General features: G+C 35.9%; 1 protein-coding gene across 4 annotated transcripts in view; it reads right to left on the reverse strand.

Moving 5' to 3' along the window:
* The window catches only part of TTN (titin), a 244,001-nt gene that overhangs the window by 140,727 nt on the left and 82,081 nt on the right, over positions 1-21,193 (reverse strand). For all 4 annotated transcript variants that reach the window (XM_063341962.1, XM_063341960.1, XM_063341959.1 and 1 more), the window contains 37 exons: positions 20,816-21,103; positions 20,000-20,290; positions 19,002-19,289; positions 17,931-18,023; positions 17,526-17,808; positions 17,091-17,274; positions 16,674-16,763; positions 16,325-16,592; positions 15,967-16,227; positions 15,188-15,397; positions 15,002-15,079; positions 14,861-14,887; positions 14,161-14,208; positions 13,179-13,235; positions 12,994-13,071; positions 12,446-12,700; positions 11,686-11,778; positions 11,041-11,118; positions 10,274-10,342; positions 9,573-9,656; positions 9,267-9,329; positions 8,927-9,004; positions 8,499-8,579; positions 7,877-7,954; positions 7,613-7,684; positions 7,116-7,193; positions 6,815-6,895; positions 6,537-6,620; positions 6,126-6,224; positions 5,136-5,213; positions 3,697-3,771; positions 3,456-3,530; positions 3,100-3,183; positions 2,779-2,841; positions 2,370-2,447; positions 997-1,080; positions 538-618 (listed from right to left, as the gene is read on the reverse strand). In XM_063341962.1, the coding sequence (XP_063198032.1) occupies positions 538-618; positions 997-1,080; positions 2,370-2,447; positions 2,779-2,841; positions 3,100-3,183; positions 3,456-3,530; positions 3,697-3,771; positions 5,136-5,213; positions 6,126-6,224; positions 6,537-6,620; positions 6,815-6,895; positions 7,116-7,193; positions 7,613-7,684; positions 7,877-7,954; positions 8,499-8,579; positions 8,927-9,004; positions 9,267-9,329; positions 9,573-9,656; positions 10,274-10,342; positions 11,041-11,118; positions 11,686-11,778; positions 12,446-12,700; positions 12,994-13,071; positions 13,179-13,235; positions 14,161-14,208; positions 14,861-14,887; positions 15,002-15,079; positions 15,188-15,397; positions 15,967-16,227; positions 16,325-16,592; positions 16,674-16,763; positions 17,091-17,274; positions 17,526-17,808; positions 17,931-18,023; positions 19,002-19,289; positions 20,000-20,290; positions 20,816-21,103 (4,455 nt within the window). The remainder of the gene's footprint in view (positions 1-537; positions 619-996; positions 1,081-2,369; positions 2,448-2,778; positions 2,842-3,099; positions 3,184-3,455; positions 3,531-3,696; positions 3,772-5,135; positions 5,214-6,125; positions 6,225-6,536; positions 6,621-6,814; positions 6,896-7,115; positions 7,194-7,612; positions 7,685-7,876; positions 7,955-8,498; positions 8,580-8,926; positions 9,005-9,266; positions 9,330-9,572; positions 9,657-10,273; positions 10,343-11,040; positions 11,119-11,685; positions 11,779-12,445; positions 12,701-12,993; positions 13,072-13,178; positions 13,236-14,160; positions 14,209-14,860; positions 14,888-15,001; positions 15,080-15,187; positions 15,398-15,966; positions 16,228-16,324; positions 16,593-16,673; positions 16,764-17,090; positions 17,275-17,525; positions 17,809-17,930; positions 18,024-19,001; positions 19,290-19,999; positions 20,291-20,815; positions 21,104-21,193) is intronic.

The raw sequence follows: 21,193 nt of genomic DNA on the forward strand, positions 1-21,193 counted from the left end.
TACTTGGTATCCCATGGGAGAACTGTTGCATTTAATGTCCTTCTGCTTTCACCCTTTTTTTACAGACCAGCTGGTATGTTACCCCTACCTACAGAAAGCCAGTCAAAGATCCCCTTCCGTCCTCCTCTTAGTACCCATGATCTGCCTGTCCCCCCCCATCATTCTCCAATAGAGAGACTAAATAGGTTATTTAACTTCACTATGATGTGATTGTATTAATCTTTCATTATATGAACATAATAATGACATTTATCAACAGCAGCAGATCTGACAGGTGGCAAGATTTGCAAAGGAGGACCTGATGAAATGGTTGTGCTTCCACTATGACAACAGCAGCAAGCTAGGAGGAAAGATTTAAGCCTTTTGTGAGAATGGAATACTGTCCTGTGGTATTCTACAAGCGTCACTTTCAGGATAAACCATCAATCTACACGGGACCTGAATTGCGTTTTGCTGTATTTTTTTGGGTGGTGGTTTTTTTTTGGAAGTAGGACAAGATGTAAATTTGGACATAGAATCTTTTTAGTCCATTCATACCTGTGTATGAAATCTCCTTTTCTGTGTGAAGAGAAATGGATACTTCCTCTGACATAGCCCAGTGTTCTTCTTCTGTTGGTACTTCAAAGACAGAGTCTAACGTTAATATTTTTCTTTGGTGCAATATCATGTAAAATAATACATATGCCATTTGGGGTTTCTAGAAAACTAGTTATTATTTCCTGATACCTCCCACACCCAGAGTAATTGGGAAAAATATGTCCCTAGTGTTTCTCAAAGACCTAAGGCTCCTTTGGGACTATGGTGGATCATAGTGGTGGACTTGGTAGTGTTAGGTGAACAGTTGGACTCAATGATCTTAAGGGTCTTTTCCAACCTAAATGGTTCTATGATTCTAACATTAGAACTTCAAGAAAGGTGCCAAACCAGTAGGCTTGAAGCTCTGGTGGTACTGCACGAGGAGAGTCTGCTCATAGATTAATCAATGGGCTGGAGTACCTTCTGGTGGTGGAGACACTTTTCTTTTTGGAACAGCAATGGATACTCTTTCTTCTCTGGTGATTTTCTTTGGTGCTTCTGGTACTTTAAAGATAGTAATTGTAAGAATGCTAAATTCTAGAAGAAGTCACACACTTTCTGAAGTTCATAAGACAGAATTATGGACAAACAATTATGGGAAAAAAGTACACATTTACATAGCAAAGATACTTACAATAAACACAACAATCACACCAGACATACAAACCTAAAGACCTTTAATTTAACAGAGAAAATGACCAGCTGAAGCTTTAATGCATAGTAGCTAGATATGCATTAAGTATTTTGAAGACTGCTAGTTTGGGGGTGTTCCAGGAATAAATTCCCCAGATAAATTAGACACTTTGAAACCCCATGCAATTTTAGTAACTGCAGAAATACAGCTAAATATTAAAATGATATCTACTGAAATAATACCTATACTGTTAGAATAATAGATACATACACCAAAACGCATCAAAAAGCAAACAGCATATTCACACATCATGAAGTAAGATGGCGTCATTGAGATGAAAGTGAGACGTAAATAATTTTCCTCTAGGCTCTTCAGAAATGTAATTAAACCTCAGAACACCACACATACAGGATACATAACAAAATCACTTTTCAAACACAAGAAAATCACAGAAACAGAGGACATATTTGTAAGTTTGAAACCCTTCACTGAACATTGACAATGTTATAAAGAATTGGTAATTTTTTTCTAAATGTGTTCACATTTATTTAACTTCTTCATTGAGTAAATGTCTTCACTCGGCTTTCTAAAGCTCTTAAGCAGCCAGAGTAATCAATGAAGTTAAATAGTGGCTGGAAAATGCAAGGAATGCAGGTGTGTGACCGTTCTCTGTCACCTTCTGCATTCTTTTGCAGGGGGGAAGAGAAAGGTCCTTTTCATTTATAATCAAGTCAGGAGAGACTGGGATTTGATTAACAAGGCAGATGGTGAGTATGATGCACACGGATATCTGATATTCACAAGCCTTCTGTACTTTCAGAAGAACTTGTATACCTTTAGCTGGTGGAGCTGCCACTTTCCGTGAAATTGGAACAGGTACTTTCTCTTCTGGCACAGGCTTCTTGGGAACTGCTGACATATTTTATTTTTTTTTTTTTTAAATGAGGTTATTTTAGAAGATTTTTGAATTAATCACAATTTATGAACATAATCAGGTGACAAAACATAAATGCAGAGACTTGACATTTCTTCAAGTCAAATAAAAAAAAAGACAACAAACACTGAACATCACAGCTTGTGTCAGACAATTAGACATAATAAATATAAGTCAGTATTCTGAAATAAGACTTCTCTTGCGTAGCTCTGAAAAATTATATACCTCTTTTTGGTGGAGCCTCCTCTTTTTTAGGAACTGCAACTTTTTCTTCTGTGATAATTTTCCTGTGCACTGCAGTCACTTAAAAATAATAAGTGTAAGATTATTTAATTGCAATATTTGAAATGCAGACATACATAAATTTCTTTCTACTTAAACTGATTTTTTTTTAAAAGAAAATGCTAAGTAAACTTCAAAATGCTAAGTAAACAGCAACAAAGACGAGATACTGCAGAAGAATGTACTTCACAGCTGTAGCACAAAGATGAGTAAATAGTCAAAAGAAAGGGGTAACAGACAGAGGTTATAGGTGGTAATAAACAAAAATTTATATAAGTAAAATGCCTAAACATCAATACTGCAAGGCCAAACAAAAAAATCTCCATGATAATAATATTCTCCGTTTGTTTACCTTTGGTTGATGGAGGTTCTTCCACTTCTATCTCAAAAGTGGGCACCCGTTCTTCTGCAGGTTCTTAAAATAAGATTGCTTAACTTTAGAAAATTTATTGATTTCACCAACAGGCATAAGATAAAAGATGAAATAACACATAAATCTCAACAAGATGACACAGGCCACAGGCCCCATTGTAGACAAATGGACATAAGTACATGTTTAATGTTGAAGCAATTTGATAGATGAGATTTTTTTTTAATCAACATGCATATATGTCAAAGACAGAATGCAGCAAAAAAAGCGTTTTTTTGCAACAGGAACAAACCACTGATATACCTCTTGCTGATGGAGCCTCCATTTTTTTAGGCACAGGGACAGGTACTTTCTCTTTAGGAACTGCTTTCTTATGAACTTCAGGAACTTTAGAAAATTAGTAAGATGAGAAGAAAGATAAGAAAGAATATTAAGGTGTAATATTTGTAATTATGTACTACATCACAATGTGTTTTACTGAGTTAACACAAACAATACTTTTCATAGTACAAGATGGAATATGAGACAACCATTCATCACTGGAAGCAGACACTACCCACGTCAACACTTACAAACATCACAGTAAGACAAACATAATCTCCTTGAAGATACATCACCCAGATGAAGACACATCATCCAGATGAAGACATGGTTTATACCTTTAACTCCTGGAGCTTCCTTAGGGGCAGCTGGAACTTTTTGTTCAGGGACAACTCTCCTATGCTTCTCAGGCACTTTAAAAGATTACAATATATAGTTTTACAAAGAGCGGTAACATCACTATAACATGCACACATTTCCTCAATACAAAAAACCCACACATGGACATAAACATATAGTGGCAACATAACACTCAGAACGATGAAACAACAAATATTTTGTAATGAAAAGAATGTATACCTTTAGCGGGTGGGGCTTCCTCTCTTTTAGGAACAGTTACCCTCTCCTCTATGTAGTAAGACTCTTCTTCGGTCACTTAAAAAGAATAAAATAAAAAAATACTTGAGTTTAAGTATTTGATATCTATTACTGTCTTTACGGCCCTGGTAAGCAACAAAATGTTTGTAGGACAAGAATAAGCAGTGTGCTTAACTAACAGACACCTCTGGTATTACAAAATCAAACCATCCTGTTCCCTCTGAAACCAGTAGAATAAGTCCAAGCAACTTAAATGGACCTGAGATTGAGCTCTCATCTTGTATTTCTGTGGAACTTCAAAATGCTCAGCATTTGAAGTACTAGATCAGCACTTTCCATTCCTCTGTCCAGTAGTTCACTAATGTTGGAATTCATTCACTTTGAGAAAGCCTCTCTCCCAAACACCAAGAAAATGCCTTGACTAAAGCCATCCCTTGAAAATACTTTTTAGAGTGTCACTTGTAACGGAAATTGAGTCAATCAGTGTATGTTGCCATCCTTCACAACTTTATGTTACCACCAATAAATTTACAGGTGGAAACAATTTAGTCATTTTGCAATTAAATAGTCTGCGGAACCAAACTGTGCCATGATATTCTGAAGGATCTTTACTTTATCCAGCCAGCCTGGTAGAAGAGGAACTTCCAACAGAGAATTTTTGTAAAAAAAAAGGAAGGGCTGATAATTCTGAACATCCAAGAGATACCTCATTATTTTCACTGTATCAAAACAGGATTAACTGCTACACTCTGCGAATAGAAATTGTAGACGTTCTCATCATTAAAGTTTATAAGATATGAAACATATTTATATGGTAGCAAATTTTTCTTTAAGAATAGAGTAGATATTAATCCACACTATTTTTGCTACAGAAAAAAAAATACTTTTTGTTTTTGCTTAGTGTCCTGGTTTCAAGTGGGACAGAGTTAATTTTTTTTCTAGTAGCTGCTGTGTTTCAGATTTAGTATGAGAACAATGCTGATAATACGTATTGTTTTAGTTGTTGCTAAGTGATGTTTACATTAGTCTTTTTCAGCTTCCCATGGAAGCTGAGAGGGAGCATAGATATGACAAGCTGGCCAAAGGAATATTCCATACTATAGACGTCATGCTCAGTATATTAATGGGGGTTGGCTGGGGGGCAGAAATTTGCAATCACTGCTCAGGATGGGCTGGGGAATCCATCATTGGATGGTGAGAGCGACTTATTTTGTATATTCTTTTATAATATTTTTTTCCTTCTCTGTTGTTGTTCTATTAAATTGTCTTTATCTCAGACCATAAGGTTTTTTTCCCTTCTCCTTCTCTGCCTCTTCTCCCTATTCTAGGGGGGGAACGGGGAGTGAGTGAGCGGCTGTGCGTTCCCAGTTGCTGGCTGGAGTTAAACCACGACACCTAGTATTCCTGAATTGTGGTCGTACCTTCAGAAATCTCTTCTCTGTGAATGGAAATAGACACTTCCTCCATTTCTTCTTCAGCCCATTCCTCAACTGTTGGTTCTTTAAAGAAAATTATTAGTTTTAGTATTTTTGGTGAAGGGATAGATGGATGGAGGGAGATAGGGATCGATGGATGGATGAAGATGAAGACCAATTCTTACAAGTTCTATATGACAATGACAGATATGCATACAATACAGAAAGTGCTGCACACACATATATATGATTTGCTCTAAATGATGTGTTTTATCCATGCCCCATGTACTCTTTTGTGTGCTGTTGTATCTCTCAAACACCCTTCACTAGTTAACTGTCAGTCCATCAGAATGCCTCAGCTCCCCAAACTTTCCCATCACAACAGCTAAGCAGGGGGGAAGCAACAGTCAAAGAGTCAGGGGTTACTCCTTGATTCAGCCACTTGAAAGTGAGAAGGACAGGAACAAGATGAGAAGGGTAGGTCAAGAATTACGGAAAGTCTGGCATGTGCACATCTACAGATGTGACTGTATCAGGGAAAACAACTTGTTTTGACATAAAAGGTTAATTTGCAGGAGACAAACAGAAATTAACACTGCATGTATCCATGTGAAAATATATTTGAATGATCATATTTTAGATAGATAACTTCCATATCTGCTTTTAAATACTCATTTATGCTTTTTAATAGAATATGTAAATTTTCCCGACTGCCTAGTTATTAATGGGATATAAAAACACTAAAAATGTTAATTTCAGCTATCTCAAAGCACCGAGTAAGAGAATGTGAACTAAATAGCTGGTGAGAAGCTAACAGACTGAAATGGCAAATGACACCCGGGAGGCTCTTAGCTGCCTGTAAGTTTGTAAAATGTTCATCACAAAACTCATACAAGATAACTAACACTAAATTTGTGTGTATTTTGATCTTGGTCTTAGAACAACAGACTTGTAGACAAAGCACAAGTTTCTCACTATTGTCTGTTTATAGTGTACCTTCAGGTGTTGGGATTTCCTCTGGAATGGCAACAGATATTTTTTCTTCTGTAATAAGTACTCTTTCTTCAAAAGTGGCTTTCTTCTGCACTTCAGGCACTTTGAAAGATAATAATATCAAATGTATGCTTTTCTAATTCCATTGTGAAAGCAATTTTGCAAAATGCTAAGTCTAAGTTTCCAAAGAATTGCTTAAGGGTACTGAGCACATAACACATAACAGAGATTCAATAGTTAGTTAGAAATAATATTTTTAGAAGTACTGCACAACACATACAACATACAGGAATGATTCATTGCCACTAAATCAGCAGAATTCACAGTGGAAGCACAAACCAATGACTGATACAATACAGAACATAAACAGAAGCTGAGAAACAGCATATTCTTTCATTCTGCTGGAAAGCATACCTTTAGCTGGAGGTGCCTCAGGTTTTTTAGGAACAGCAGGAGATACTTTTTCTTTAGGGACAGGTTTCTTAGGAACTGCAGGCACTTTAAAAAAAGTATTTAGTTTTAGGACCTACAACGTGCAAAAGTGACAAAAGCACCACATAGCAGAAATGTATCATTCAAAAAGATTACACATGGACATATTCTGCTTACAAAATACAACAGCTGAGCAAGCTGAGACAAATGCAATGTTCTAAAGACTACAATAAATGATATTACAGTGAACAATATTGTACCTTTTGCAGGTGGAGCTTCTTCTACTTTAGGAACATGTGGTATTTTTTCTTCTGGAGCTGGTTTCTTAGGTACTTCTGGCACTTCAAAGATACGAATTATAATGATATTAAGTAACTAAAATTACAGGTGTTTTAAGAATGCAACTATAGCACAGCTATCCACAAAACTGACACAAAAGTTACATAGCTAATGTAACTGAAGTACAACTAAAACCACATTCACTTGACAACCAAGCCCAAAATTGGACATAAAGAGGATGCTTAAGATAACAAGAAAAGAATTTTATTTATTCATGTTTACCTGTAGGTGGTGGAGCTTCCTCTCTTTTTGGAACAGCAATTTTTTTCTCTGGGGGAGCTCTCTTAGGCACCTCTGGCACTTAAAAAAGATAAAATGTAAGATAACTGAATTCTATTTTTCAAAGATTTATTGGAGTATTACAGAATTTCATTAATCCATTTATAAGAATATCAAGACACACCACATAACATATTAATACACTTAACATAGAAAAGTATAAGACAAGAGCAACACATCTTTGTAAAAAAAAGAAAAGAAAAAAAGAAATCAGACCAGTCTCTGTAAGCCTATCAAGTGCTTTAAGACTGATTTCTTAACTGAAGAAAGCACTGCTCAAGTATGTTACCTGGCAGTAAAAACTGTTATATATGCACAGAGAATGATACATAAAAAAATCAATGTCTAACACAAACATGTTTACGTACAGGCTGACAACAACAACAACAAAATTAAAAAGTTATTCAACAGGTAGGTGTACACTCTATCACTAAGAATACCTTTGGCACGTGGAGGTTCTTCTTTGGGAAGTACTTTTTCTTCAGGCACAGGCTTTTTAGGCACTTCAGGAACTTAAAAGGTATTAAAATTTGATTAAGTAATCTTTCTAAGGCTTTTGAGTTTGTCTTAGGTTAGAACAGACATACAACGTAACACACAAAGACTATATTTATCATATTCTTATACTGAGAAGTGAAAAGTAGTTAGAAAAACAGCACAATAGTACAGGACTGGTTAAAGCCCACATTCAAAAGATGCTGTACCTTTTGCTGGGGGAGCCACCTCCTTTTTAGCAACAGCAACTTTCTTTTCTGGAACAGGTTTCTTAGGGACTTCAGGCACTTTGGAAAACATGGTCAAAGTGAGAAAGCTTTAGTTTTTGGACTACTTATCCCGATTTCAGTAATCCAAGTTTGTTTTATAGAACATAGCGTCTGGACAAGGAGGTGAGCAACTGCAACACAGTACAATGTACTTTTGGACATACAGCAGACTATATGGGAAAGACACTACGATAGAGTATAAAATTCCAATGTTAACATTTCTGCATGATCTTTAATGGCACTCTATTGAAGTAAAAACACCCTATCCTTGTCTGCAAAGCCACACAACCTAAACACAAACAAGCACAAGATTGGTAGGAAAGTAAAGGGCCAAAGCTGAGATAAGTGCAAGCTGTAGGCTAAGTTATAGCACAAATGAAAAAGTGAAAGTGTGGAGATAATGGAGATAATGCAAAATCAAATTATGCATATGAAGATAATGGAAAACCAAAGCCACATAGAGAGTGAATTCATAAATATATTCAAGAAAACATGAAAAATAATATAATGAAAGACAATTTGGGTTTTCATTTTTGTTTTTTCACTAGGGCAGCAGAAATACCTTTAGCTGGTGGAGCTTCTTTTTTAGGGACAGGAACGGTTTTTCTTTCTTCTGGAACATGCCTCTTTGGTACCTCAGGCACTTTAAAGAGATAGGTGGTGATGACGTAAGAGACAGTAAAAATATCACAGTAGGCTACTTTCAACACCCTGGTTAAGCAAATATTATATGTCAAAAGATATGCTGTTTTATCAGACAGATATAATATGCTCATCTCAAAGAAAAGCTATTCAAAGAATTGTTTAAAGCAGTGATGACGAAGAATTAGATTTAGAAATGCAATAGGGCTTGAGCTTTTGAGAGTTGAGCCACAGAGAGATGGAAAGATCTCAGTTCTGATATTCTATCCTTTGGTAAAGACTGGTACAGGCAGATAACGTGAAAGTTCAGAAAAATGGAGCACAGGATGATACAAAGATTTTATTCACCTTCAACGTGAGGGATCTCCAGTTCTGTAGAAATTACTTCTTCTTCCTCTTCTTCCTCCTCTTCGACTTCCTTATGTTCTACAATAGGAATTTGAAAGATATTAAATTTGGAGACAGGAAATATCAATGCCCGTAGTAAATCTGAAGAGCTTTTAAGAAGATATTATGTGTGTTCAGTACACAAAAGTCACTGAAACACATATGCTAATATGTAAAAAAAATTTCATCCAGAAAACCAACAGCATGTGCAAATCTCACAATGAGTTTTGATTAACTAGAGATTCAAATTGTTTAAAAAAATCTTAAACATTGGTTAGCCTTTCATTCTTAATCCATCTACCTTCAATTGGGTAAACAGCTTCAAAGAATCTTTCTTCAACTGTTTTCTCATGCTCTGTTGGCTCTTCAAAGAAAAGCATTTAAACAATGTTAAGATAAAGTAGTTTAAATGTTGACATCTATGAATCTAATGAAAACTGAGGCTACATAACACAATGAACAAAAAGAAGCAATACATGTTGAAAGACAAATATACGATGTGTCTAAATATGTAATTTGCCATACATAAAAATGGATTATAAGAAAATCTAGTAGGATTGAAATATTGTTTTGGTTTGGGTGCACAGATTTTTGATTTTGTACATACCTGTGACATATGAATATTCTTCTTCTCTGTGGACAGAAACCGACATCTTTTCTTCTGAAACAGTCCATGTTTCTACTGTCGGTACTTTAAAGATAGGATTTTGTTTTAGTATTTTATATTTTAGATCCACATTAGTGGTAGTCAGCATGTGAGTTTTTATCAAATCTGTATCTATATCGCACATTTATGTCTTAGACATATTTAGACAGTCAGTATTCATATAATAAAATACTGAACACAGAACAAGCATAGAAGTATAATATTTAGTATCTGTTAAAGGCTAAAGACACAGACACCTTTAACCTGAAAATTTAAAATAAATGCATGCACAGGCTTTTGGAAACAGTTTATCAGAAGAATTCCAAAAGCGGTTCTTCAAAGAAATTTTGGGGCACCAGGCCATTATTACGTAAGCATAGGCCAGCAGGCAGAATAGATGAAGAAAAAGCTAAATTACACTGCAATATCCTGTATGCTGTTTAAACGAGAATCAAAAGGCTAGCCACAAACATGTTAAAGACAGACTTTATGAAAGATAAAAACATGGTACACATTCTATTTAAACATTGAGAGTAGTCACAGCATGACTACTACAATAGGTCCAGGTGCATACACACAGGCCCACATATTCACAAGAAGCACAAGAACACACAGGGTATTGGAAAAAATGTAAACTGCAATTGAAAGACACTGATCTGTACCTTCCTTTTTCATAACTTTTTCCTCAACGATCATTGGTGTAGGTTTTGGTGGTAGAACTTTCTTGGTAACTGTTGGCATTAAAATTTTGTTACTCAGTCATATATGTAGCGAAGAGATCAAAATAAGTCTACAACTATCTAGCAATGGTGTTGAAAAAACAACCAACCAGACAAACATAATCTAACTTAGTTGCTAAATCAGGCTCCTTGAAGCCATGCAAAGCAACAGAAGGAATGTGTTTGCTTCCTTTTATTGCTACCTTCTGTAGAGTCTGGGTAACTAAGGGCATTTAGTACACAGGTCACATGCTGACATATATCAAATTGCAGCCTGCAGACTCCTGCTGCAGAATGGGAAATGCCGTACGAGAAGAGGTGGTTAGCAAGAGAATAAGGATGCATCTTTATTTCATAACTGAACAATTAACCAAGACATCCTGGTAGACAGGTCAGGATGTAAACCTGAGGAAGATGGGGATTTTACGTTTTCAGCTTAGAGTGAAACATACCATTTCACCCAGTGCAGTTTTATACTCACTTCCTTTCTTAAAGCATTGGTAGCTAGCATCTGCATTTAATATTTTCCCCTAAAAAGCTTTTCATTTTTCTTTTATACATTTCAGCAGAAGCATTAATTAGACGTTTCAAAGACTGAAAAATTGATCAGACCCATGTTAAATGAAGACAAAGCACACACAGACCAGCTAAGTAACAGTAGCCACTACTTCCACATAACGGTGACATTAAGGTAATTAAACAGCAGTTACCCTCAGCCCGTTTGACTTTTTCTTCTGCAACTTTCTGAGTGGTTATCTCCACTTTTTCATCAGCAGGTTTCTTGACAACTGTAAGTGATTCAGATATATTTACTGTTTAAATCATCTTGCAAATTATTTTCTGGACACAAACCAGGTAGAACTGGCTATTTTCTTTTTTAGGATGTTATAACCTTTGTGCATCCCATACACTGTTTAGCGCATTGTTCACTGGTGGTGAACGGTGGTGGTCAAGGCACCTGTGAGACAGGTGATCAGGCCCACCCTCCCCTGAGAGATATGCAATGATCTAAACGGAGGACACTTCTCAGAAGCGCAGCGTTCACTGGCTCAAAAGCACCACCCATGCCCAAGGCTCATATACAGGGAGCAGGAAAGATAACTGAGGCTCAGTCTGATTTTGCCAGCAATTCCTGGTTTGCTTCAACCGCCATTGCCACTATTCTCTCTCCGCTTGAAAAAATGAAGTGGGAGAAGAGGAGGGGTTGACATGAGCCTTGCTCATGGCACTGTCCAGCATAAAGAGAATTCTCTCCATTTCAGTGAAATGTGAATAACCACCACAGTTCAGCTTGAAGGAGATGCATGAGAGATGTTAATCTGCATGTTCCTCTTAGTTTTGCAGGAAAGTCATACCTTTATGAACTGTTACTTCTTTCTTTTCCTTCTTTTCAGCTATAATTGCTGGTTGTTTTCGCTCAGGCACGGGCTTCTTAGGAACTTCCACCACTTTAAAAATAACAATATTGCTTAATGATGAAAATGCATTGTCTAAAGGCCCCATATACACAAAAGTTAGTAGTTACAGCGTTATAATTTTATGAAGTTGAAAAACACACACAGAGTTTTGGAGATCCAATTGTTGCAGTAAAATTTTCTGCTTATTTCCAAGTTTGATGGTTTTTCATCAGAGCCAAATTCTGGTCCTAGAGGTATACATGTTCCTACTACCCAAGAGAGATAAAGCATGCAAGGAATTGCAAAATACAGCTATTAACATCAAGGAATTAATGTGTGAAACTTTTAACCTAAATCAAATTTATCTAGGATACACGAGAATGACAGAAGAAATATCCAAACCAACCAAAATTGACACACATCGTTACAAACTACTAACTCATAGTAGGTTTTAAAGATGTCCCAAACTGCAAAGTCCATTGGCAACCAAATTATAGTGTATCAATTTCTATCTGCATCTATACCTCACCACACTAGAGTCCTTGTCCTATCATCAAGTGCCACTTAAAATTTGTCAGCATGTTAAGGTTCAAGTTATTGTAACACAAAAAACCCAAAAAACCACAAACAAAAAAATGCTGTCTGGCTCAAAATTGTTGGGCCTTAATAATAAATATGAGAAAAGAGAAGAAATAAAATGGTATGATAATTAAAATACCTTCTTCATGAATGACTCGTTTTTCTTCATAAGTCACTTCTCTTTTCTCATAAGCTTCTTCCCATTCCTCTTCCCCTTCGTCATAGCCCTCTTCCGTAACATAATAGTCATGGTCTTCTCCATAATCTTCTTCCCATTCTTCATAAGTTTCTTTGGGCTTTTCATAGATTTCCTTCTTTTCTTCATGAACCTCTTCTCTCCTTGCTATGGATGTTATTTTGATCTCTTTGGGCTTCTCTGGAAGCACCTCAGGAACTTAAAATAAATAACAAATAGATTATTCATATCATAGCCTGGAATCGGCAAGGTGCATTGGATGTTCATAGTTAATGAAATGATTTTACTCTCATAGACAGTTTAAAGAAGTGCCTATTTTTTAAGCAGTCCTAATGAACTTGGATTTTAAATGCGTACGTTTTTAACATAAAGATAAAAATCAAATAGATTTCACTGATTCAAGGTAATTTGAAAAAAATTGCCTGGCTTCCACAAGGTGATTTTACTGTTTTTAAAAAAGTTTATAAAAAAAAAAAAAGTAAAAAAGTTACCTTTAGGTGGTGGGACTTCTTCAGGACCTTTTTTAACCACCTTTTTGGAAACTTTCTTTACTGGAACCTTTTTTTCTGCTTAAAAACAATATATTTTAAAATTTAAATTGAAAAAAAAATAATCAACCACGCAAAAGTCATAATGAAGCATGTACACACTGCCCAAATACTTTAAATGTTCTTACCTGGCTTTTTCTCCTCTGGTGGTGGAACAAGAGGCAGAAGAATAGGAATAGGGGCAGCTTGTAGGAAAAAAGAAATATTTGGAATAAAATGTGAGTACGATGTTTTCTTGTAAATTAAGAAAAATCCTAGTGCAGTTGGACAATAGAGGAATTGATTTTATTGCAGCTGCATAATAAAAGCAAACATGGTCCTCGTTCTGACAGCTTAGTGTACCTGGAAGAATACATGTTGAGTGGGAATTCCCAGTCTACCTTTATTTGAACCCTGACCCTTCTCAGCTTTATTTTGCTTACAGCCACCACTCTCCTGTCTTTGCTGGTAGTAATTCATCTAAATATCAATATAAATATCTTTCCCCTGCTGCTGCCACTGCAAGCATTTACCAAATTGTCCTGGAAATGAAACCGAGAAGATTGAACTTCTAAGGTTCATAGTAAACTGTTGAATGTAACAGAAATGTACGTCATGTTTCTAGCCTGTAGTTCAATACCAGAGCCTGGGGAGAGACCATTTGCAATAAACCTGCAACCCATTGCATGGCTTTAAAAGAATATTTGTATTTTATTTTCCTTTTTTTTTTTTTTTTCACAAAGGGTAGTAATTCAGACAGCTTGTTTGAAAGATACTTCTGTGGCAAAAAGAAGAAAAGGTGAAAATAAAGGACGATCAGAAGAAGAAAATTGAAATAAAAGGAAGATGGAATGAACAAGAGACTGATAGGAAAAGAAGATGGAAAGGAAAAACTCTTTTTAAGAGAAAAGGCTTCATTCCTACCACTACCCGTCTATAGTTTTCACCTTTCACCCAGCAAAACAAGCCTATGCAAGCCAAGCCTTGATCATAATTATGTTTGTGTAGAGAGAATTAACTAGATTTTATCACTGAGCTGTCTAAGATTTTCCTCTGAAGTTCCCACTGGCCTGCTGCTTCAGTGCAGATATAAAACAGCACTACAGAAGAAGTATGGGTTTGTTACCCTACCTTCAGCTGGTTTTTGAGGTGGAACTGCAACCTTGGCATCAGGAACATCTAGAAAATCAAGATGTTTAATTGACTTAGAAATAGATCTGAATATGCTGTGCCCAAGAAGAGTAGTTCATGGTGCTTAATCTTTCTGTTGTAGTGTACAACGATTATAGCTTGCTCCTCAAGAATAAGCTAGCTGATCAACAGATAACTAATTGCATTAATCTTTCAGTCTGGCCAGACTCTACAGTGCTTCATTTTATTTTTAAATAATTCTTGCATCATTTTGGAGTAGGCTCTTAAGAACATTCAGAGAAGAACAACATAATATATCATAAGGAGATGATTGCTGCCCATTTTGCCTCCTTGGTTATTTTTTTTCAGTTGTGCAGAGCACATTGAATCTATTCATTGGTACCTCTTCATTGTTGTATTCCTCAGTCATTCAAAGAAAAAGAAACTTTTGTGTTTCAGAGAATGTGGCTTCCCATATCGTACAAACTAGGACCCCAGACACATTAATATCACTGATTTTGGAGTTATCACAGTGTTCATTGCTACTATTTACGAGCATAAATAGTTCCTCATATCTATGGATAGAATAGTTTTTCAGGGTGTAGGTCTGACTTACTATAACAAGGAAAAAAGAATTTGAAAATAAAAAATAAAGCAGAGCAATGCACCATCTTGTGCCAGTCTTGCTCCTGATCTTTACCTGGTGGCTTCAACTCCAGTTTAATTTCTGCAAAAGAATATTAGATTTCTTTTAGGACTATTTATTTTTCCAGAATCGTGTTTTAAACTCACAAATTTGCAGATGGCTATGATCACAAATTTGTTTCGCGAATTTGCTAACCTTTGGTTACCAGATAGAGCTCTGCAGTGCTTCTTGCTTCTCCTCTTGGCTCAAGGCGAGCAATTACAGAGTATACACCTGCAATAGCCAAGAATGTTGATATTTATGTGCCTTTATCATTAAAAAAACAGACAACACAATCAGATAAAAGAATGGCATGAGCACAAATATTCCATGCATTTTTACCTTCATCTTCTGCAGTAACATTGTGAATAGTCATATAATGACAGCGACCTTCACTTCTGAAGCTGTACTTGGGACTCTCTGTCAGTTCAGTGGGGCCTTTGTACCATGTCACAACTGCATCATCAAAAGACACCTCGCACTCAAAGGTTGCAGACTGGTGTTCACTCACTACAATGTTCTGTATGCTCTTTGTGAACTGAATTGGTTCCGCTGTTTTTAGAAACAAAAAATATACCAATTGTTATTTAGCTTATCTAATTCCTTCTCATTGTTTTCGTAATAATAGCTACATTATAATAAGAGATAATAACAAAGGATCTTGAAAAAGTAGAGTAAGAGAAAGGGATTCCATCTTCTTTGAAGTTTTTTATGTAAGAATGAAGATTAGAAGACATAAGAATACAACTATAATAAGATTGCTGTGCAGATAAATTATACAAGAGAAGCCATTAAGGAAATTAAAGAATAATTAAGAAAAAGAGGAAATCCAAGGAAAATATAAGAGTATCGGAGGAAAAGAAAATAAAAACAAGTATGACTTGGATTGTTTGAGGGCCAGGGGACATTAGTAATGGTGATTTAGTTAAAAATACAAACTTACACAAGTATGTCACATACAGTTCAAAGAGAAAGGAGAGCAAAATTTCTTGTTTAGTCCATTTCCAAGTTTGTGAGTATCTCTTTAAGAATTCCTTTTATTTTCATTTTTTCTGTTAATGGAACATCCAGAAACTGTTTACCACTACTGTAATAAAGAGATTCTATATGTGTTTACAAACCTTCAATGGCCAGATCTGCAGTTGTTTCTAGATTGTCAAGCTTGCAGGTATATTGCCCCTGGTCTTCTGTTCTAACATCCTTGATGATGAGTTTGTGTACTTTGTCAGAGACTTGTGTTGAATATCTCCCTCCTATCTTAATGGGTCTCCCATTTCTATACCACTGAGACTTGGCATTTGGGATAGAGAACTGACAAGACAGCGTGCATGTGTTTCCTTCCTTGAAAGCAGTGTCATGAAGATGCCGTTCAACTGCAGGTTCTATTAGCATGTTAAAACATACATTTTAGCAGACATCAGACAGTGGAATAATTAAAGTGTAAATTAATTCAAATATATAGTTCAAAAGTGCACTTACCGATCACAGTTAGCCTGGCACTGGCAATGTGTGGTCCACACACTATTCTGAAATTTCCCTGATCTTCAAGTTGGCAGTTCCTGATTCTCAGTATGTGGCGATCACCTTCAATTCTAATTTCATATTTGTCATTGGAGTCCAATTTCTGGGTTCCCTTGTACCATGAAAGTTTAATTTCTGGATAGTTAATTTTAATCTCACATTCAAAGACGGCATCCTCATCTGTTAAAACTGTCTGATTTTCAATGTCTTTGATCAGAGTAATAGGCTGTAAAATATTAGTTTAATTAGTTTCAAGTTCCCTGTTACGTGTTTGAATATTTCACAAATCAGTCTGAAAATATGTTACCTCTGTCTGTGTGAGTCGTTGCTGAATAAAAGCTACAAGTTCATCAAACTCCTGATCTTCTGTTCGAGCTTTTTCTGTAAGCTCAATTTCCTGTAAAAAGGCAGAATATACTCAAAGACTAAAGGATACTAAATGTCAAGGTGTCATGTTTATCCCACATAGAATTAGCTCCTACATCAAATATTCCCGTCTTAAAAACTGTAGCCAAATTGTGAAGACAGAAAATACTTGGCCAGAAGGCCCATTCATTCTTCTTGGGCTTAAGCATGCAAGAAATTGAGAACTGTCAGTGCAAGATCTCAAGAGAAACCAGAAATTCCTGAACACACAGCAATATCAGAGCGCGGACACCAAGTCTGTTCAAAGGAGCTGTGTTACTCCTAACAAAGCCAATGTTGCAGTCACGCTGTGTCTTACCAATCTATGGCTTTCTTCTGCTTGGGTTTGCTTTAGTAACTCAAAGGCTTGCAGGAGGCCACGGAAATCTGTAATTCCATACATGCGGGCATATTTCTCATATTCTTTGGGATCTACATTTTTGAGAAGTTCCAAGATATCGATAGTTTGCTCTTCCTCTTCTTCCTTCCGTTTTGTTGGAGTGCTATTCAAATCAATGACATCAGTTAAATATACAATGCTTCATTCCTAGAAAGTTGTTCACTGGAAAAATGAATTAGCCTAGAGCTGCACTCTGCAATAGAATCCTTTAGTTTACTCTATTCAAGTGCTTCTATTTTTAGCACAATTCATATTTAATGAATATTAAAAAATTATATCTTGATCTGAGACAGATAATAAAAAATGTTTCTTCTGTGTTGATGGCAAATTAATCTATAAAACCTTTCCATATACCTTTTCAGTTTTGCCCTGAGATCCCCTTCAACAACTTCTTTCTTTCTTTCTTCAACTTGTAGGTTTACACTCCTCTCAATTTCACCATGTTGGTTAAAAGCTACACATTTGTACATGCCAGAATCCGTTTTTATTGCGTCCTTTATTTCTAGTTTGGCTTCATCTCCTCTCTGCTGGATTATAATGCGACCTCCCTGGTTGAGTTGCCTCCATTTTCCCTTCATCCATTTAACATTTGGAATTGGGTCTCCTCCAACTTTTGCAATAAATCTTGCAACAGTCTCTGCAGAAAGATGCAAATGAGGAAGCTAAGTCTTTCCAGCTTTCTATGACAGCAGGACATAATCTCAAATAAAAGGTATAGGCAAATAGAAGACAATGTACTGTTTTGAAAAAAGTTCTTACTTTCCATGACTTTGATACTCTGAGGCTCTGACACAAAATAAAGTTTTCCTTCCACTTCTGCTTTCTTAGCTGCTGGTGCAGCTGCTGGTTTTTCTAAAAAATAGAGTCAAACAATTAAAATAGATGGTTTCATGTAATAGTTTATGTTCATGCGTGATGGTGCTTCCAAAGGAATTGTAAGAAAGAAATTAATTACAGAGATGGAGCAAAATATTGTGCAAGAGATAAAAATGAAAATACTTTCATATTGTTTTAATTAACTTGTATTTTACTTCCCAGATTAAACTGAACACTGTGGGTCATATTGTGCTGTTCTTAACTTCAGTCAGGTCATTTATATTCTGCATGGATGGAAATTCATTGATGGATATGCAAATGAGAAGCCTAATTTTCTAAAATGGATCAGTTTTTAGTGAGGTATTCTCTTTTCTATCTATTTCTGGAAATTTCACCCACAGAGTTACTTGCATTTTTTTTATCTGTGATCTGTTAAATTCTTTCTTTTTTTCTTTTGCATAGTTCTTAGCCTTGTGGCTACGCATGTAGTGAAAAAGGTACTGTTTCTACATATTACTGAACTCTTATGTCTTTTATGCTACGGTAAAACAAGACTTGCATGGAAGGACACATGCTTAGGCAATATTTACTTTCAGTTAAAAGGACAAAATGTCTTGGAGTTGTAACAGTTCTGAAGCAATTAGCCTCTTAGGCCACATGCTCAATCAAATTCCTTTTGTATTTTCCTTTAATAAACACCACTGTTCCCCTTATCCTTTCCATAAAATATGCATGTCCAAGTTTGATGTTTAGATTTAGAAACTAAATTCTTAATATTTTGGTAAGAATATACTATTGATTTGACACTGATCTCCCACTGTTTATGTCACTATTTACATATCAATTATTGTTAATAGACTGTCTTCCCAGATTGTACAGTTTTACAAAGAGCTAAAAGATACTAATTGTTTGCTATTAGATTATTAATATCTTTTTTCCGCAGAAAACAAAGCAGGATGGATTTTTTGCTTTAAATTTCCACCATATGCCTTGATTTTCTCCATGTTACTCTACCTTTAACTGTCACTTTAGATTTGCAAGTGTCAGTGCCAGCTGCATTTGAAGCTTTGCATACATATTCTCCTGAATCGGATTTAGTAACAGCAGCAAGTTCCAGAAGTGCTACTCCATTAGCAAAGCTGAAGTTGCATCTGTCTGAAGCTCTTATTTCTCTCCCTGCCTTCAGCCACTGAATCCGGATTGGCTGTGATCCTTGGACGTGGCAGGCGAGCTGTAGGGTATCACCTTCCACTGCTGCTGCTGGCTGAAGAGGCTGGTCAAAAACTGGAGGCTGTTTAGGTTCTGGAATACGAAAATGCTTGAGTAAATACTCAAGGAAGGAAAGTGTGGTTGAGAACGTAAGAGAAAGAGAGATACGTGTGATTCTTAAGAAGACAACAGCAAGGAATGAAGGAGGATAAACAGAAGTCTGAGAATGTCAATCAGTTTTAGAAAATGGAATAAATAAATATCAAGAGAGTATGTTTTCTATGCAAACATGCACGAAATATCTTTTCTCCACGCAACAAGGACATTCACACGCAAAAAACAGTATAAGAACTACAGCACTGCCATTAGGCTGCAAAGCTATATAAGCACCTTTAAAGAAAAAAATATGCAGTCTCCTGCAAGAGTATTATGATGAAGTGCCATGCTGCCACAACACACTGTCAGGGTTGCCCAAGCTTAGATCTAATTGCACAGAAAAACTGTTAATCCATGAAAAGAGAATGATTAAAAATTCAACAGAAATGTCACGTAAAGATTACAATGTTCACTTTAGATCAGTCGAAGCAAATAGCGAAAAAGAAAACTATTGAAAAATATTGTTTTATTTTAGTCACAAAATTAAAAGAATTCCTTGTCGCTTAACTCAGTTTTATCTTGTCCATATCAGGACAAATTACTGCTGTTAAGGTAAGTAAAACCGTGTCATGAGGTAGAAGCTGAATGAAGCTATAACATGCAACAAAGAAAAGTAAGAAGCAAAGAAAAATAAGACTTCAACTAACCTCTGATAACAACAGAAGATGTACATAACACGCTTCCTGCTTCATTGGATACTTTACAGGTATATAAACCAGCATCTGATTGCTCTGTGCTCTTTATATGTAGAAGTAAGGTATTGTTTTTGAAAGATATTTCACAATGAGGGCTTGAATGAACTTCCTGATTGTTCTTATACCAAGCAACAGTCAAAGGCTGAGAGCCGGAAACACGGCCCTCAAGTTTAAGTTCATTCCCTTCTGTTTCTTCTACTGCTTCAGACAGCTTCTTAGTAAAAGTAGGTGGAGTTTTTCGTTCTGTAAAAAAAAGAACATATTATTCAAATTCCATAAAACAACCCTGAAATGAAAAGTTCTAAATCAAATGTTTCAAGAAAAACTTGAACATTGGGGAACTGATAATTGCTCTCATTTAAGTAGGATTTTTTTAAAGTGAAAGCATGCCAGGATTAAACAGCATGTATCTTGTTCATACAGTCACTATCATAGTTGATTTTCCTATTTGAAAAAAAAATAAATTCTCTTATATTGATTTAAGTCAAATGTCATTTAAAAAACCCCCAAGATTTTTGTTGAGTTCTCAATAAAGAAATAGGCCAAAGACTATAAAGAAACTAGGCCAAAGAAAATATTCTTTCATTTCTCCTCTCATTGTTAGTGACCCGTCCTAATGCCCTAAAGAGATTCATGGGTGTCTCCAGATAGGTACTTTCAAGCTACATCTGAAAAGTTTTTCTAAAACTTACCTTGCAGCAATAAGGCTACCTTCCTTTATTATTAAAAGAACAAAAATATGCACACAATGTATAATCTATTCAGTACCTTTAACAGTCAGTTGAGCTGTGCAAGAGTCCTTTCCAACTTCATTGCTAGCATAGCACGTATACTTCCCAGAGTCTCCCCTGTCAACTCTCAAGATAGTCAAGTGGGCTGTGTTGTCTACATAACTGATCTGGTAGTTTCTTCCTGTTCTAATCTCTTGGTTATCTTTAGCCCAAGTGACTCTAATAGGCTGTGTTCCAGTAACGTGACACTCAAAGTCCGCGCTTTCTCCAATAATACCATCCACAGGTGCAACTGGGATGTCAAAGAATGGAGGAGTCTTCCCTTCTGAAGAGTGAAACAAATAAAAAAGCGTCACTTTAAAATCTTGATTTGCTTTAAACCTTGGTGAAATAAATACTATTTGTACAGTATTAA

The sequence above is a fragment of the Chroicocephalus ridibundus genome, chromosome 7 (assembly GCF_963924245.1).
Source record: "Chroicocephalus ridibundus chromosome 7, bChrRid1.1, whole genome shotgun sequence".
NCBI lineage: Eukaryota > Metazoa > Chordata > Aves > Charadriiformes > Laridae > Chroicocephalus > Chroicocephalus ridibundus.